The sequence below is a fragment of the Ixodes scapularis genome, unplaced genomic scaffold, assembly GCF_016920785.2.
Source record: "Ixodes scapularis isolate PalLabHiFi unplaced genomic scaffold, ASM1692078v2 PGA_scaffold1__304_contigs__length_218370807, whole genome shotgun sequence".
Lineage (NCBI taxonomy): Eukaryota > Metazoa > Arthropoda > Arachnida > Ixodida > Ixodidae > Ixodes > Ixodes scapularis.
In genome coordinates, this window is record NW_024609846.1 from 6,317,767 (window position 1) to 6,336,477 (window position 18,711).

The 18,711-nt window shown below is 42.3% G+C and overlaps 2 protein-coding genes across 2 annotated transcripts; both read right to left on the minus strand.

Annotated features, from left to right (window-relative positions):
* Window positions 1-4,037: 4,037 nt before the first annotated feature.
* Window positions 4,038-4,931, minus strand: LOC121836006. Its single transcript, XM_042290611.1, has one exon. The coding sequence runs from the start codon at window positions 4,929-4,931 to the stop codon at window positions 4,038-4,040; it is 894 nt and encodes a 297-aa protein (XP_042146545.1).
* Window positions 4,932-6,385: 1,454 nt separating this feature from the next.
* LOC115322467 (cilia- and flagella-associated protein 251-like) lies at window positions 6,386-18,200 on the minus strand. The gene is made up of 4 exons (XM_042290477.1): window positions 18,152-18,200; window positions 15,898-15,992; window positions 9,891-9,986; window positions 6,386-6,841 (listed from the first exon to the last, which is right to left on the minus strand). Exons 1-4 carry the CDS (start codon window positions 18,189-18,191, stop codon window positions 6,386-6,388), a joined length of 687 nt encoding a protein of 228 aa, XP_042146411.1. The 5' UTR covers window positions 18,192-18,200.
* Between the last annotated feature and the right edge of the window lie 511 nt (window positions 18,201-18,711).

Below are 18,711 nucleotides of genomic sequence, written 5' to 3' on the forward strand. Positions count from 1 at the left end.
TTTATTTCTTTCTGTTTATTATTGTTTATTGGTCACCACCCGTGACACTATTAGGCACACTGTTGTTTATCATATACGTTAATGATATTGTAAATATTGAAACGTCTGCTAAATTTATTATATACGCGGATGACAGTAGCATATTTTTCTCTGATTCTAGAGAAACTCACTTTCAAAGCGAATTATTGTTTTAATAAGTTAAAATCATGGGTAGTTATGAATTCCATTGTTATTACCACAGCAAAAACAAAGGCAGTTTTATTTCAGTGTCCAGGATCACGGATTAGGTTGTCACGCTATTTGTTTTGGGGGGATTTTGCGATAGAGTGCGTTGATAGTATAAAGACGTTGGGGGTAATATTTTCTGGTCACATGTCTCAGAATAATAATTTTACCTATGTTCATAAAAAACACTGTGCAAAGTTGATGGAATAATAATAATAATAATAATAATAATAATAATAATAAAATTTATTCAGTAGTGCAGGTATAGCCAGTTGAGTATCGGGTCCGATCAAAGCCATCAGGGACTTGTGGGACCAGACCCTTCACTGGAAAATACAAAAAAAGGAAGTTCGCACGGAATAACATCACGTGCAGGAAAAAAAAAGCAAATAACATACAGATGATTCACTTGACAGGATGTAGTCGGAATGCTTGTGTCAGTGACTTGGGTGAAGCTGTGAAGATGAAACTATAGCAAACGTTGTCTTGATCACTGTGTCAATTACAATCCTTAAGGTCATAAAAGTAAAAAAAAAACACTCAGGCATGAGTATTTTTAAACACTGTAAGAGTACATTCGAAGACACAGTCCTTGAATTCATGAGTCTTTCTCTCAAATATTTCATATGTTCAGTAAGAGAAAAAAAAAACACTTATTACTAGAAAGAGAATCATTCAGTCAACGGGTCGAAGAGAAAAAAAAACTTCACGCAATAAATGCAGTCGTCATTTGACATGTCCAGCGATTACCACAAAAAGCACGTACAGCTCCATACTACAAAAGAAAAGGAAAATAACATGGGAAAACGTCACTATCTAGCCACATCGGCGAACATGTTTCTGAGAGAGGTCTTCAGCATTTTTTTTTAGGTAATGGCAAGCAGAGCAGCTGGAACGTCGTTAAAAACCTTTGGCACGTAAAGGGAACGCATGCTTTCGCCATAGTGAGTTCTCACTCGAGGAGATTGAAAACGCAGAACAGATCTAAGCTCGCGAGATGGACTGGCCGAGACCTTAAACTCACTGTCCCAGAAGTGTCGCCAAATTACTGTTTGAAGAAAGAGTGAATGAAAACACGGTAGCGTAAGTGAAGCAAACAAGCTCGTACTAGATGACATGTGTGTGTTGTATGCTACGCTCTACAGAATTCCCTTTAATGTACGATCAATCCTTGAGTGCCAAAAGAGGGGACAGTTAAAAGTACGCTTATGCCATACCTTAGTGTACTATAGGCTAACGCGTGCATAATGCTTTTTCTAATTGACAAAGGTAGAAACGATATGATGTTGTAAAGCAGACATGAGACAGTTCTTAATCGTTGGCATATATATGACGTGTGAGAGTTCCATGAGAGATCACTGTCGAAGTGAAGACCTAAATACTTTACGGAGCTAACATATTCAACTGGTGTACAGCTAGAGCATGAGCAATTGGTGTTGTGGAGAAATAGCTGAGAAGTCAAGCTTACATTTTTTAAAGGGCTATGAAAGCACACCAGCTTCGTTTTTGAAGCGTTTACCCGAAGCTTGTTGGCAAAAAACCAGTCCATTATTTTAGCGACATCGATCTGAAGCATTTCAATTGCGCGCTCGTACACTAGATGTCGAGAAAGTATAAGGGTGTCATCGGCATATTGAAATACTTTAGAAGTTGTGATTGACGTTGAAATATCATTTACGTAGATGTTAAAAAATAATGGAGACAAAATAGAGCCTTGCGGAACTCCGGAAGTTAGGAAAGCGAGGGAGCTGTGTAAATTACCAACTGAAACAACTTGGGTACGATTTATTAGAAAACTTTTTAACAATGCATGAAATGGGCCACGAAAGCCCACTCTGTAGAGCTTGTCTAAGAGGATATTATGGTTTACGGAATCGAACGCCTTGGCAACGTCGATAAAGAGTGCGCACACAAACATGTTATTGTCAAAGGAAGAGTGTAGAATGTCCGAAAATTCTTCAAGAAGATTAATGGTACCACGACCAGTGACGAAACCGTATTGATGTGGCGAAATTATACTATATTTCTCAAGAAACCCAGACATAGCAATAAATATATGTTTCTCCAAGATTTGTGAGATGCAGGACAATATAGAGATAGGCCTATAGGATGAAACATGGTTTGGTACTCCACCCTTAAAGAGTGGAATAACCATGGCCTGCTTTAAGTCGTTTGGAATTTCTCCAGTTTCGAGAAAGTTATTTATTATCACAAGGAGAACATTCTTCAAAGAGTCATAATTTCGGCATAAGTCACGCACTGTTATTCCATCGACACCGGCCGACCTAAAGCGCTTGAAGGCAAATAGGTATGACCGCAGTTCTGACTCTGAGAGAGGTGGAAGAAAAGCGGAATCAGAGATAGAGGAAGTGCCGTCTGCAGGATCGTCATCACTGTCTACCGAGAGTGCGACTGAATTCGCGAAGAACACATTAAAGGCATTAACAGTAGAGGTCAAGTCGGACCCGAAATGTTTTTGTAATGTCTCAGTCGAGTCCTTTTTTTCATGTCCACGAAGCTCATTGACAATCGACCAAGTTTTTCTGGAATCAGCACGTGCGTTTGCAATCCTTTTAGCATAATATTTTCTTTTTGCTGATCGAATAAGGGCATTCACCCTATTTCTTTGTATTTTACATTCTATTTTAAGATTGGCATTGTTGGGGGAGCGCCGAAACTTCTTCCACAATTGTTCTTTCTGCGTTATACTGTTAATAATATCTGAAGTAAGCCAAGGCATTGAGGGTTTACGTTTTTTAACATATATAACGGTCATCGATAACTCCCGAAAATTTCTAATGATGTCCACAAACACTGTGTACAAGTTTGTGCTGTTAACCGAGGATAGGAATTCATTCCAGTTGTATTCTTTAATTAATCGATCAAAAGAGTTTAAGTCAACCCGCTCTAAACGGCACGGACTCTCGAAATTATAACCTTTTTTGGAGGGAAAAACACATTTACATGCGACAAAAAAATGATCTGCAAGCTTTTGTAAAATGACAGCGGAGTGTATGGAAGCATCTGGAGCTCGGACGTTTATATGATCTAGGCAGGATGATACAATATTTTCGTTTAATACTTCTTCACGGGTCGCACTCTGAACGGTAGGTATGATTCCATGCTCTGCAAGTAGTGATAAATAATCACAAACACATTTTTTTGAAGTTTTGAGGGTGTCAATGTTGATATCTCCCACCAGTAGGCTTCAGTAGACAATTCTTCCAAATTTTCCCTCAGCTCCTCTAAAAAGCCAGAGCAGTTAGACGAAGGAGGTCTGTAAAGTGCAAGCAAGCAAACCGTATAGTTAGAATTAGAAACCTTTAGCATCAAGCTCTCTGAGTGTTGAAATTTGACATCAGTTTGAGTTGTTGACCATGAGTTCCTTATAAATACGCCGATTCCTCCTCCTCGAGTAATTGGCCGTGTATAAAAGAAATTTTGAAACCCTAAAATCGTAAACTTTGAGAGATGATTGGCACTGACATTAATTTCTGTTAGCACAATTGCATCAATTTGGTCCCTTATTTGATCAATAACTGTCTTAAATTCATCCCAGTATTTTCGAATACTGCGAATGTTTATGTGTAAGACCATGAAAGAGTCGGTTGAAGAAGGGGAGAACGAACTATTAAACGCGATAAAATCGGGGTACTGTAAAAAACTAGCCATGTTGGTTATGGGATTAGGTCCAGGTCACTTCTCTGTTGAATCCGTACCGGAGAAGCGCCCTCATCTTTTCTGGCAAAAATTCGAGCATTTTTGACCCACACAAATTTGTAACCGCGTTCTTTTCCAAGAGCACGTGCTTGCTAGAAAAGTTCTCTGTTGGTCTGAGTTAAGCTGTCGTTGAAATACAGTCTTTTCGGTGGATTGTCACGAGACAATTGCCTGAGCTTACTACGAGCTTGCATCCATTTGTCTTTAGTGGCTACAGATGTAAACTTGACCAAAATAGGTGGTTTTATAGCTCGTTTGCCTGGTAGCCTGAAGACCGAGACGACATCAGCTGGTTGATGTCCCGGAATTCCTAGCTTGTCTGCTAGCCCCGCCAAGATGGAAGGGAGCGCCTCGTCGGGTTTGACGGTCATTCCATGAATTTCCATATTATGTTGGCGACCGCGTTGGTCAGCGTCGTTCAGCTCGGTTTGGAGGCTTTGGATAGTATGTGCCTGTTCGCAAACCGTGTCCTTCAGAGAAGTCACTTCTGTACGCAGCTCGTTCATGTCGGTCGCATGAGCAGACACCGTGGCGAGGAGGCTATCGTATTTCGTTCCAAGGAAAGAAATGGATGTTTGAACCTCCTCCACCGTCACTTTCATGAGATCTATGGTAGGCTTGAGGAGCAAAAGCTCATTCACCTTTGCGTGAAGCTCGAGAAGTAAATTTACACTAGGCTTCAAAGAAAGTAACGAATCGAGCTTTTCGTTGATGGTCAGGATTTGCGCCGCGAGTGTCGTGGATTCGCAGGACGAGATCGAGTCAGAGCTAGCATCTACCCCTTCTAGATCAGCACGAATGTTCTTAGAATGGCAAACTTTACATCTCCATTTTTCTTTTTTGTCGGGGCTCATGGCAGTAAACGTGGACTCGGCAATGCCTGAGCACATTTTCCCCAGATGATAGTTATGCTCGCAAACTGAGCATGTCATCACTCGACCATCTGGCAAAATGCCTTTTTGGCAAGCGTCGCAAACGAGAGACATAATCGTTGAATTATATGATATTAAAATAGGTAGAAATAATGTAAGTACTGTAAGCACACCTAGGTAAGCTACACCAGCTAAACAGTATATCAAGAGCAGCTTGGCACGGTCACCGAGAAAATGGAACTTCTCAAAGCACTGATGGTCGGTTACCGGCAAGGCGCGTTTGTGGATGTTCGCTGGTTGGTTCAGGGTTGATGTTGAGTCGCAGAAGGTCGCCGAAAGGCTCGGATGAGCATGGGCACCAACTGCTGACTGAATGGTCGATGTACAGTAATGCCGGTGATGAACGGGGCCGCAGTCACGATCTTCGAACCAGTAAATCAGAAGCCACGACTGAATGTCGATCCATGAGCCGGTAAGATGAGGTCGTCTAACTCCCCGTTACACCATTCAGAAGGCGAGTTAAAGGTCATCGGATAAAGATTTTAAATTACAATTCTCAGAGTGGTTAGAACGAGTGCCTGTACATATTCACTTCCACATTCAGACACATACTTTCGGTAAATATTCAAAAACCAATTTAAAATGCGTTGTTCTACCCTGTGCTCTGCTACCCCCAACTTTTGTGGGGTTTGACTACAAAGGGCAACACTGACAAGTTACGCCTATTACAAAAAACGCCACTTAGGATAATCGAAAATGTTCCACGTGACTATCATTCCCTTCCTCTTTTTGAAAAACATAAATTCATTGCTATAATCAATTTGTATGCGCATAGACTGATAGCTAATTATCAATGATCCGTAAGGGAAAATAACGTCATTTCTTTAGATCGTGGCAATCGAGATGGAACCGAGTCTGTATACCGATCATGACATAGGCCCCACTGGCGTATTCCGTTTTCAAGAACAAATTTCGGTATACAAAGATATCGCCGTCAATTACCACTTTTATTAAACGCTCTGTTTTCCCGTGATATTGAAATACACTCTGTTAGTCATCGCTCCGTTCGAGAAGCTTTATAATAAGTAACCACCACTTTTTTGTCTACTGTTGATTTTGAAGTTGAATTCTTGATGTTTTTCTTGTGTTTATCCTTTGTATAGGCATATCATACATGCCCATGTCTGTGTGCGCATAATCGTCCTTTTTTGTCATTGTGTGCCAGTACCGCTCTTACCTTGTACTGGGGCGCTGGGACTCGTCAAGCTGCAGGCCTGCAGCTTTTTTTCCAGCGCCCCTGTCACAAATGTACTGTTTGTGGAAAAATAAACGAATTTGAATTTCATATATTATGCGAATTTTTTTTTTGCAAAAAATCGACAAAGAATTTGTTATATTAAAAAGGCAAATGTGTCTAAAAACGCTCTTAATACAATTACACGTAAAACAGAAGATTCAGACACGCCGTGCCTTGTTTATTGTAACAACCCACCTGAAATTTAAAAAAAAAACACCAAAAAAACGTGTTTCATGCCCGCGTTCTCGGGTGGGTCTTGTTGGTTAGTGCCTTATTTTGTTTTCGCCGTGTCATCAGCGTCTTTTGACAACTCTCCCTCTTTCTTCTCTTCATCTTTACCCTCTTCCCCTTTCTCCTCCTTTTTCTCCTCTTCCTTTTTCTCCTCTTCCTTCTTTTCCTCTTTTCCTGTGTCTTGGTCATTTTGTGTCGTGTTTTCTTTCCCTTGCTTGCTTCCTTCAGTACTCACTTCACTTTCTGTCGTGTTTTCTTTCCCTTGCTCGCTTCCTTCAGTACTCACTTCATTTTCTTTCGGCTTTTCTTTCCCTTGCTCGCTTCCTTCAGTACTCACTTCCCCTGTCCCACCTTTCTCATTGTCTTTTCCTTCATCTTTATCTTGCTTGCCTCCTTCATCATTTTGCCCTGTTTCTGTCTTATTTTTTTTCTCCATGTCCTCCTCTGGAGGGGGGCATTCGTTATTCTTGCACTTGCTCTCCACCGTATCGGTGTACTAAAAAAAATAGGGTAAAATAGACACGTATTGTTGTAATAAAGTTTGAAATTGCACTAGTCGGCGCAAATTCGTAACAGGAGAAAACAACGCAAAAAAGACACGGGACAAAAACAGAAAAGGCACAGACACAGCGCTGACTTGCGACTTCGTTTTCGTTTTCTTCTTCAATGCATAAATGCAATGAAGTCCGAAAAATAAAGACTCATTCACAGCAGTACAATTCTACAGTCAACCGTTGCAAAAATAAAAACAAAATAATAAAAACAAACTGCCGCAGAATATCTGATTAAAAAACTGTAGGAAATAAACCCCAACTTTCACACATATGTTCCCATTCTTAATATAAACTCGAACTCTTCATTACACATCGTAGCTGTCCATGCACTAACACGAACGACAGGACCGTGTACACGAATGTAATATGTCTCATGAATTTTCTGGGGTGTCCTGCCAATATTTCACAGTGTATTAACAGAGCTATACAACCCCATCTATTGGAATGAACTGACAGGTGACACGATGGCGTATTTCTCAAAGACAGAAAATGTTCCCTATCTAGAACATTTATGTACCAACCTGTCTGTCCAGTGTGATCAAGATGCATCAGACTTCCAGTTGGATCTTTTCACCTTATCACCTATTTTACTGTTTTCTAGGACCTGTTTATGTACTTGTTTGTTTGTTTTGATAGTAGGATCCTCACCCATAATCCTAAGCGCAATGAAATAATGGTCTGCCACTTTTTTTGTTTTATTACTCCTGCTGTAAAATATAAATTACACGAACGTGCAATAACATGACCAATGCACGACATTGACACTTTGTTACCCAGGTACTCCTTTCGTGTATAATTATTAATTGAATTTTGAAGCTCATAGCTGCATAATATGTCGAGATATTGGCTTACTCCACATTTGGGTTGGCACATGACATCGATGTTAAAGTCCCCTACTAGTAAGATGTGCTCGTTATTATTAAATCTATTGAGTAGTGTTACAAATTCGTCATATAATAAATTTAATTTTCAGTTGGCTGGTCTATAAACAGCAAATATAGTAAAGGAGAACTCAGCCCTATGTATAGTGATCCCAAGAACTTCTGCGTGATTTAATGACGCTTCAATACGGTCGAATAGCCAACTATTTTTAATGTACACTAGAATCCCACCCCATTTCTGCTTTATATACGTACTGATATTGAATGAAAACCAGCTATCTGAAAAGGTAAAGGCACTTCAGCTTCGATATTTATTTCAGTCAATATTATTACATCAACATCTAACGGGTTCAACAGGTAGACATCTAGTTCACCGCAGTGGTTTTTAGGCTCCTTACGTTAATTTGAATGATGTGTAGAATCTGCTCTTTGTTTCCTATACCCTCTTCAGCTAGAAGCTTTTGGGGGTATCTGTTTCAGTTTTTAAATGAGATACATGTTACCATTTCAATGAATTTTGTTCAAGTCACTTTCACTTTCGATACGTATTGCAGCCTTCACCTTCCTTTGTCCGACGAGAATTTTCCCGCTCTTCATCCAATCATAATTGTAGCCCTGTTCCTTTGCACAATCTTTTGCGTCCCAGAAACGTCGTCTCTGAAGCTTCGTCAGGTTCTCATTAATGTAAATTCGCTCAGCTTTCAAGGCGGTACGTTTGCTGATCCCGATTAGGCGCCCGTTCCCGGCTTGAGCGGTGACCGTGTCGCCGTCGGCGTCGCTGTCGGCGTCGGCGTAACCGCGCGGTGCGTTATGGGTAAATTTCGCGGCTAAATTTCGCGGGAAATACTACGCCAAATATAGCAGAAAATGTTCCCCTAAATGGGAGGCGAGCAGGAGAGGAGTAGGGAGGGTACGGACGAGGAGGAGGGGCATACCCTCCTCTCATCCTCCTCCTTCCACTCCTCCACCACAAGAGCTGCGCTCTCATTCGGAGTTACATGGGATTGTAAACGTCTTCCATTTTTTTCAAATACTGTACTGATTGTTTTAAAGGAAGCCGTGCAATCTACTCTATTCCAACTTGTGCACGTAGCATTGGCCAGTCCAACATTAGATGGAGGGATACTATTCGCAATACATGATAAATGAGTAAAATGTGTTAATTACCATTTCAGATAAGGGTTAGATGGGTTAGGATAAGCAATATGAGTTAGGTCAGCAATATTGACGGCAAGTCCAACTGCTGAGTTCATTTAAGGATTTGAATAAGGGACAACAAACATTGATATGTTCAGAAGTACATTTTTTTCCCACCTGTCTCTTTTGGTTTCGAAAGTGAAAGCAGAAACATCGCCGCGATCAGGAGTAGTCCAGACACGCAGTTGTTTTTGGCACCTAGTCACTTTCTTGGTGACCTTCTATCGGCGCACTTGCGTAGGACTCGCAGCCGACATAGTGATGAGGTTACTGAAGTTACTATGACACGCTTCAAAGTGTCATTATTGGCAGGACCTTCTGCCTTCAGATTCGGTATCAGGCGACAAAAAAAAATAACTGATGAATGTTACGAAACTCTGTTCCTTGTAATCGTGTGACCTCTCTCTGCGCTCGTGTTGCGATTCTGCGGTCAGAGTAGTCGGAGCGGCAGCGCGCGCTGAAGCCTCTGAAGAGATAATTCAACCGGAGAATATTTCTTCCCCGTGCACCCGCCTCCAGATCGCTGCGCACGTGACTCGGAAGACGGGGGAAAGGGGGGGGGGGCGGGGAGTGGAGAGCGGTTGGGAAGCGTCCAAAACTGGAGTCTTTGACAAAAAACAAAAATATCTGACGCGCGCAGGTAAAATTGTTTTGCAGTTCTTCACTCTAGACGCGTCAGAGACCAACTCCCAGATTATTCTACCGAAGTCCAAAAATTGTGGCACGCCCCTTTAAGCTTAAAATTTATAGGTACTTGATATGCTATATTTTCCTCTAACTTTATAATCGACACCGATCAATCGGTGCATATGGGGGAGGGGAAGTTTTTGTTCTCGTGTATTTCAGGTAACCTACTAATAGAATGAGATTTATACGTGTTCAGAGCAGTATACAAACGTTCACTAAAACTCACCATGCACACCACACCATCTGGATAGTGCTTCTCTTCGTAGTAGTAAGAATTTTCGTATGGATGGCAAAAATAATTGCAGGCTACAACAGGTCCTTTCTGTAAGAGAGAAAATAAAAATCAAATATTTCCGAAACGTAGGAAGGGTTCGTATGTGCGAATGCATTGCTCGCACGAATAGGAGCGTAAAAACTACTTCGCAAATATTAAAGCATGGAATACTTTCCAACGTAGCCCCCAAAATTCAAAATGTTGTCCGCCGTCTGTCCGCCAGTCCGTCCTTGCATTTCCCCGTTGAACTTAGTGGGGAAATTGACATCATGTCACCCGACGTCACATGCCCTATACTTTCATTCAGTTTTTGCACTAAATTCACCGATGGAAATCCAATTTAGTGTACCCGCTATAATTAGCAGGAATATTACCGTCACTTTAGATATACATCAATTAAATTCTTCCGCTAAATCTAGCAGCGAATATTGCCGTCGCCTGACCTTTTGCGAGCGTGCGACACCTAAAGGGTTCTCGCTGCTCCACTTTGGCATCTGGTCAGCAGAACCACAAACGAAAGGTTCCCGTTACGTTGCATAGTAAAGAATTGTCCACTTCCCCCTTTTGTATTGTACCCGCGGCGTCTTGGCCGTGTCTGCGCCTCCCTGCGGGGGGTGTGTCTTGATTTTGCTTGGGAGCAGTAGTGTGCCACGTTGCCATTAAAAAACGTATCCATGTCCAGCCTTGCTTTGTTTCTATGTTCTCAGGTCATTCGATCCGCTCAAGTAGCTCAGAGCTCGAATTCAATCCTTTGTCCGGCAGCTGTAAGTAACAACGGCGGCAACACACCGCCATGTTTTACGGCGATAGCTGGCATGGGCTCCTCCAACCACTAGAAATGACGTCTGTTGTCGGTTTCCTAGGGCGTAGGGCGTAGAGCGTTGGCCGAACGGCATAGGGAGTAGTGCGTCCGGCGTCCAGCGTCCGGCGTCAATATTGCCAACAACTTTAAAAAATCACTCGCCGCCCGCGGGACTGAATTTTGTGACCCCTGCATTTGAACGGCGGTGTTCCATGTTACTAATCTACGCCACAGCTTTCACAATCTTCTTCATATTTAAGTATTTGTGGAATATAGATTTGTGTATCATTCGCGGGTAGTGCCCGCTAGATGGCCACAGTTGCTGTTATGTCGCGACAGATGATTCTTCGTCACTCTCAATTAATTCTAAACGTAATCTAAGTTAAGTGTTGAAATTAAACGCTTCGACAAGACGGCGCAATCGCCGCCTCATTAAGGGGGTGCAGCAGTAGGTATCCATTCAATATCACCTACAAGACGGCCCTGCAAGTTCCCTCATCATTAGTGGATCCCTGAGTCGCAAAAAGCGGAAAACGCGCTGAAGCTTGACAAGAGTGTAGGGCACAAAGCGGTAGACGCGTGAGTCTTGGCGTCGCCGCATGCTAGCGTCGGGCTTGTTGTGGGACAGTGACATATGCGCTGGCGGCGACGCTGACGCGTCTCGCCGTTCCTCGCCGGTCGAGGAGTGAGGTGCGTGCTCGTGAAAACCGGGCCAAGCGACTTCACCGTTACATGTGAATGTGCCATCGATTCCCAAGGACTTCGCCCTGACGTGTCGCAGGTTTCATTATAACGGTACTGTGGATTAACACGGGACTGCCTAATGTTTCTATATATGCGCTAGAGTATACGCCACTACGAGAAGCTTGTGTGTTCGACGGCCCGGAAATCACTACAAGACAACATTCGCCAGTGCCAGTTATCGGTAGAGACAACATGTCTTTCTCGCTTCTCTTTTTATCAGATTGTCCTTCGCTCGTTGGCGGTTTGTGTAAAAGTGCCAGGATTAAGATGATCGCTGCTGTTTTCGCCAGCGCATAAAGATGATATGTATACTCAATTTTAAGATCTTGGTCGAAAAACAAAAAACACCTGTTTTGATTTCTTTTTTGGTAAACCCGGGGGATCACAGAATTCTTCGCGCATTCATTATTTCTATTTCTCCGTATGGTTTGCTACGCTTGGTTACGGGGAGCTTTAGGTGGCTTCAGATGCACTCTACACGTAAGACACCGCTTATTTTCCGGGGTTATTAATATGATCGAGAGAAGTTTAAATTTATTCAGGAGTGGAGTGTGCCAGGGACACGCGTTAATGTGACGATTTACATGGGTTCTCTTCCTTTTGTGGATACGCGTAAGTCCTTAAATATTTAGTCATCTTAAATGGCAAGGAACCCTTTGTGGTGACTAAGGTAATTGCGAGGGGAAGAAGTTTATTGCGCCCTTTTCGCTATGTGTTGACTGCTGTCTATAGTTGTGACGTCGTATGCACGCTGAGCTCTCACTGGTACGTTATCATCCACCCTGTGATGCCGTGAGTCCACGGGGAGCTACACTTCGTCATTCGGGAGCCAGCCGCGATCGCCGACGGTCGCCTAACGACAAAATGTTTGCTGGAGCAAGTTTTACCCACCGCCCACAGTCGCCTGCGAACTAAATGAATGCTAGACCGACAATGATTCGTCTCCGACGGTTGCCTGCGAAACAAGTGTGCTGAGCTAATTATGATTCATCGCCGACAGTCGGCACCGGGGTAAGTGGGCTGGACTGAGTACGGCTCACCGGCCACGGTCGCATACGAACTAATCATTCTGAACTAAGTATGACTCGCCGCTATCGGTCGCATGTGAACTAAGTATGCTGAGCTAAATATGACTCGCCGACGACGTTCGCCTGCGGGCCAAGTATGCTGGGCTATGGATCACTCGCCACCGACGGCGGTCCTTGGACCAAGTACGCTATACTAAGTATGCTGAAGTACGTATCTCTCGCCACAGACAGTCGCGTGGTACCGCAGGCTACCTTCTGCCGCGAGTCCTATTTATGGGGAATTCCTCTGGTGGATCTGCAGTGGTTTGGCGGGCGCATTTCCGTTAGTGTATCATTGCGCATGCAAATACGGGCTAGAATTATTGGCTCAAAATGCGCCATAATGCAACGCATCTGGATCGCTCTAAACCGACCATCTAAATTCAACCTTTAGTCCAACTGCATGCGCTTTTTTTCCCATTTTTCCTATAGCGCCGAGCTAGGGCTTCGAACCTAGGATAGCATGGTCAGGGGTGCGATTCCCGCTCAGCACTTTGGTGAATCTCGCTGGCAGCGATTAGTTTGCTTACTGATAGTGTCGCTTGTGGTCATACTGCCTGAGGAAAGAAACATATTTAATGCCCTTTGTTCTTAAACGTTATCTGCCTTGTTCAGAGATTGTTGTCCTCAAATATAACTGGAGTAACCTTCGAGCCAAAAAAGTGAAGAAATTTTGAGTGTAATTTGAGATCATTTACTTGTTTTCAAACACCTATTGTGTACACTGAATTCGGAAAACATACCCGTTTTGCTATGTACCTGATTTTATTAACAAATAAATGTCTCTGTTTCTTTTACTGATATCAAGGAGTAAGCTAAGTATGGCACATAGGCGACTCCTTTAATTTTTTTTCTTCTCCTGAGTAGTTCTCTGCAGTCCCCGTGCTCCTAGTGTCGTGATCTATGCTTAACGATCTGCGAGAGATTTTATGGCAGTTATTTCTACTTGTATTTTTCTTTCCGTGACGTCTTGCGTGTTCTAAGTTGTTCCATCGTTTGAATTGCTATGTGTGACGTTATGGGGCCAAATCCTAAAATCCTTTAAAGATTCGACGGTCCCTTTTATTTAATATACAAATTTGAAAGTGACCATTATTGTTTAAAATATTACGGTTAAGTATGTCTTCTACGTGCTTTGGATGTTGATGCATTGCCTCCTACTTGCTGTGCATGCTTTATGTTACCTTGGCTTACAAGAAGCGCTTTTCCGTCACGCTCGATCATGACACTTTTCCCGAAAAATCCAGCCCATAAACGCATTGTGTGTTCAAATGTTAGCGCCGATTGTAGTCCTAAGCTCTTACACAGTGATGTGTTCGAATAAGGTGACATTGATTAGAAATTATGGTCGGCTGCTACGTACGATGCTTATGCCAAATGCTTCTTCTATTATCCACACTTTCGTCCAAGTGTCTGGTTGCATGCTCCCTATACAGCACTTCGGTCTCCCGATAAATTCACTACGGAAATTGATTTGATGTGTCCTGTATACCAATAACGTTTCCTCGCTATATTTAGGATATTTTAAAATAGGTTCTTCAGTTCCAAACCGAAATGTTACTGTTTTTCAAAGAAATAAAAAAAAAAATAAACTGTAGCGGCAAGGCCCACAGCCATTGCGGCGGCCGCGTTCCTCTCAACCAAGAAGTAATCCGGACCTTGGGACACCGAGCCGAGGGACGCGGTTAGAGGGGCGACACGACGAACACGGGGACGGCAGCACCTCGGGATGGCACAGAAATGGCGAACGCTACAGACGATTCCACCGTGTATTCAGCTACAATGTAAATGAGCCATATATTACTAATTTAGCTAAATGATATATTTGTATAAACCACAAGAAAATTTATAAGAATATCTTTCCTTATATTCTTACCTGTTCTGTACACGTTCCTAAAAAAAGGAAATGAACAAAGGCTGGTTCCCCGTGCCATCTGACTTTTGGAACGCGTTTTCGTTACGAGTTCCATATGTAAAAAAGGAACTTGGTCTCGCTACAGCTAAAAAAAGTTAAACGTATCGTTACATATACGTTACATTTGTATTTCGCTGATTACCATATCTGGTTAGGCTAAGCAAAGTTTTGTTTTTTATCTATCGTTATAAATGGGAACATACGATTTTGAATGCCGTGATAGAAGGCCAACAGGAGAAGAAAGCAAGCGGAAGCAGGGTCTAATTTGTTTATATGTTCAAGTTCACAAATCGTAGCTCTTAACTATATTCATGTTTGCAAGGGACGATTCGGACGAGCCACATGTACTATTATCCCACGTGGCACGAGCGTTTAACAACAACCTCACACGTTTCAATCTAACAATGTCCCTTGTTCGAACGTAACAGCAGTTGCTTCTCCATGTTGCTGTCCGCAAGACGAGCAAGTGAAAAAGATTGTAGGACTTTTGGAAAGTCAGTCTTGAAAACGACAAGTCCGTGAATCGATTCAGTTAGAAGGTGCGTGATAAAGGGAGAATGAATAAAGTTTAATTTTTGTGTATCTTTTGAGTGACCAATGTTCGGGATTCAACGGTGTGTTCGATATGTGGTAACCTGTCATTTTGCAACCGTTGGCCACTTCGTGGAAGTTCAGTAATGGCTGTAGTCGACCTTAGCTTTTTGACTGTATGAGGATTCGTGGAAGTAAAGAAAGTAGCTGAGTTTGAAACCTTCCTCTTTCTGCGTCTTTTCCTTCGACTAAAAGTTTTGCTTTTTGTACCGCAGTCTCGGCACTCAAAAAGGAATCAATGTGCACTAGCTCTCCCGCACCCTACTGTTACCAAACGAGGACCGCACAAAAAAAACCTTAAGATGAGTAACCAAAAAGTTAACGAGATTGTTTTTTATACTTTTAGAATTGACATTATAGAAATAAAATAAAATTACCCACAGGACAAGAAATAGGAACGCCGTTGCTGTTTCTGTTCCAGTAAAAATGTAACGAGTTACCGTTCCAGTTTCACCGAGGCGGAATGGAACGGCGGCGTTCCTTCGTTCCTTCAAAAAGGAACGCATTCCAGGGACACCCTTGCTGGGAACGCCGTTCCGTAAAACACTGATTCTAACTCACTAGTTTCGTACAGTGTTGTCGAAGCCAAGGGCGGAAGGGACAGGAAAACGCTAGTGTGCGAACTTTCTTTGGAGGCTAATCTCAGAAGGGGTGAAAGACGACATGGGCGTTCTGGAAAGACCGTAGAAGGGGAGTTCCTTCTTCCCCTGTTCTCCAACCGCCTGGGTTACGCCCTCGGCCCCGAACATTTAGTAGCGCTACGCGACACTGTATATGCGCCATATAGTATTTAAAAGAAGACGGGCGTTGCCACTTTTTAAAATAATTTCATATACGCACCTCTTTTCGGGCATCCTCATCCCTTTTAGTACAAGATCGGTCTTCTTCCTTGGATTCGTTTTTTGCTGGAGCGCAGTTTACTACCGGGAGTAGGGCTACAAATAATGTAAAAAAAGTTTCTTTAACTTAACTAAATATATTATTTGAAATGAAGGTTCCATGTCTTGATAAACTTCAAAATATCTGAATCTCGGAACCCCTGCGAGTGAATACAAGTGATCATGTCCTCGATATCAGAAGATTTTTACTGCAAGAAAAGGTATGTGATCTTCAATCTCCAAGCTACCGAAGTGGAATATCACTCCAAATAAAAAGGGCAAATGTTGTCTAATTCATATTCCGTGGACCCTTCCTACTTCTCTGCAGATCTTTGCGGATTCAAAATGCCAGCCTCCGCGGAGACTTGGCGAATGACGAGGCTGTGAACGGTTTTTACAAAAATGGTGTATGAGAATATCAGACACCGAGCATTAGGTTCAGGGTACTCATATCATTCTCATTGTGACACTGACAAGATCGCACACGACTTTAGTGTAAAAGTATTAAAGGCTTTTCAAAAATAAATTTTTAGTCTTCCCGATTTTCATTTTCCTACCACAGTGTCCGGTTTATGATGATGTTAAGCATACACCAGATATCCTGTACTCAGACTATTTTTTCGTAAAACCTCATGCTTGCGATGTGACATGGCAGGCCTGATATTTTAGTAACAATTAATTGATATCCTTTGTTATTTCACATGAAATTATATTACACGAGTTTACACTTTTACGCTGACGCAAAAAAGTTTTACACTTTCACACTGATTTGTTTTGGTTAGGCCAATATTTAGGGGCGCGAGACGCGATTTAGTCGGTAGTCATCTCCTTTCCACTTGTTTTCTCTCTCGGTATTTCGTGCGCGAGGAGGAGAGGTGGATCAGCTTCGCCTTCACGCTTCGGTAGAAAGCGCGTAGTACCATGTCGTTGATCGAATGACCATTCCGCGACGTGATGGACTTTGCGCTCAGAATTTCAAATAAATCTCTCGCCGTTAATATTGCTCAAAAATGTTGTTTTTTTCCCGTAAAATGTATTTTTTGATACGCGTGTCCCAAATAGACAATTTAAAAAAATAAGTTTTTTTTTTCTTTTCAGTTGCCCTTTAAGGCGAAACTAATTATAGCAAAAGCGCGGGGGCGAGGTGAATTGAAGTCCTTACCAAATCACGAAAAGTAACATTCTCAGTCACAATGGCACCACACTGTCGTCCGCGTGCCTTTACTCGAGCCAATTTAGCTTTTGAGAGGGAGACGCTGTGGCAGCTGTCGCTCGGTAGGAGTGTTGAGTCCGTTACCGAACTTGAGTAACGAAATAGCGTTGCTACTTAATTCGTCAAACCTTACGTGTTGCCGAGATTTGTAACCGCCCTGCCATTGTAACAATATGCTGTTTTCGCTAGCTCCAAAGAGCAACAACCGTTGCTTTTGTGTTACTTTCGATTTTATGGTTATTTAGAAGCAATAAGCCATGAATACGAACTTCAATCACGATTAAACTGCTACGGAGCGACTCCATAGCGTTTTTTTATATTTCTTAATCATGTTTGTGAAATATACATTTTTGTCAGTCAAATCGGGAACCTAATGACGCAAAGAAAATACATAATATTCGTCCTCTTTGTCGAGGTTAAGAGAACCCCGATTTATTTTGTGTTTGAACTAAAACGAAAACAATATTATTTAAAAGTAACGCGTAACATAATTTGATAAACGATACCGCAAAATAGTCAAAAATTACTTTACACGGTTGTCATTTAAACAACAAACGCGAGCGTTACTGCGATCCTCCAAAAAGTAATGCGTTACCAGTAAAGTCATTACTCGTGACTGCTTGTCTGTTGCTAGGTCATGTCAGCCTACGTTCTTCAAATGAAGCTTTTGGGAGTTTATGTGTCAAATCAAAGGATATCTGGCACGCTCCGGGGAAGGACTAAGAATAAATGTTTTTGGCGTGCAACCCAAAATCTCGGTGACACCGCACCAACTCCGAATAAGCCTCTTTCACATAGGGAAAACCACGACCATTCCCGCCGGCTAACTGGAGATCTGAAGGCAGTAAATTTTCCTCGGAGCTACCAAGGTGGCCTCGTACAATCTCTGAGACTAGATTTTAGCGCTGCGAAAAATAATGTTGACCTGGAACGAGATCAGTTGTTAAGCACAAGGTTGTTATTACAGACAGCTTTAACGCACTTCGTTACAGTTGCAAATTACCTGCTACAACAGCAATAATTGTGAAGGCTTGAATCTTCATGGTGACTTGTGGACGCTCTTTTCGCGCTTTTAGAAACCATGTCCCCGTTCTTGACTTTTATAGTGCGCAAAAATCACAAAAACGCAGTTGTCGATACACAACGCGAAATAGAAAGAATAGAGCATTGCAAGGATATGACATTTCCAGAATATATTTTGTTTCCGACAAAACTTTTCTCTTTAGTTTTCTCTTTCCTCTGTTTACCAAACATAAAGGATGTCATATGTATGGACAATAATGACCTTTACATTTCTGAAGCTCTCTATATTGTTCCTCAGATGTACAGCATGTGTAGGTTCGAAAAAAAACCTTCCATCTACTAAAAAAAAAATACAGTGTTCTTTCGTTCGTTTAGTAGAATATTATTGCTACGACACACATGCCTTTCCACTTTTTGAGCAATAAATATAGTAGAATTCCGTCCTCTCTTCACATGCGCACATGCAAGCGACATTTACTTCTCTCAAAGCCCCCCCCCCCCCCCCCCCCCCCGCCTCCCATAGAAAGCAGCAGACTTTAT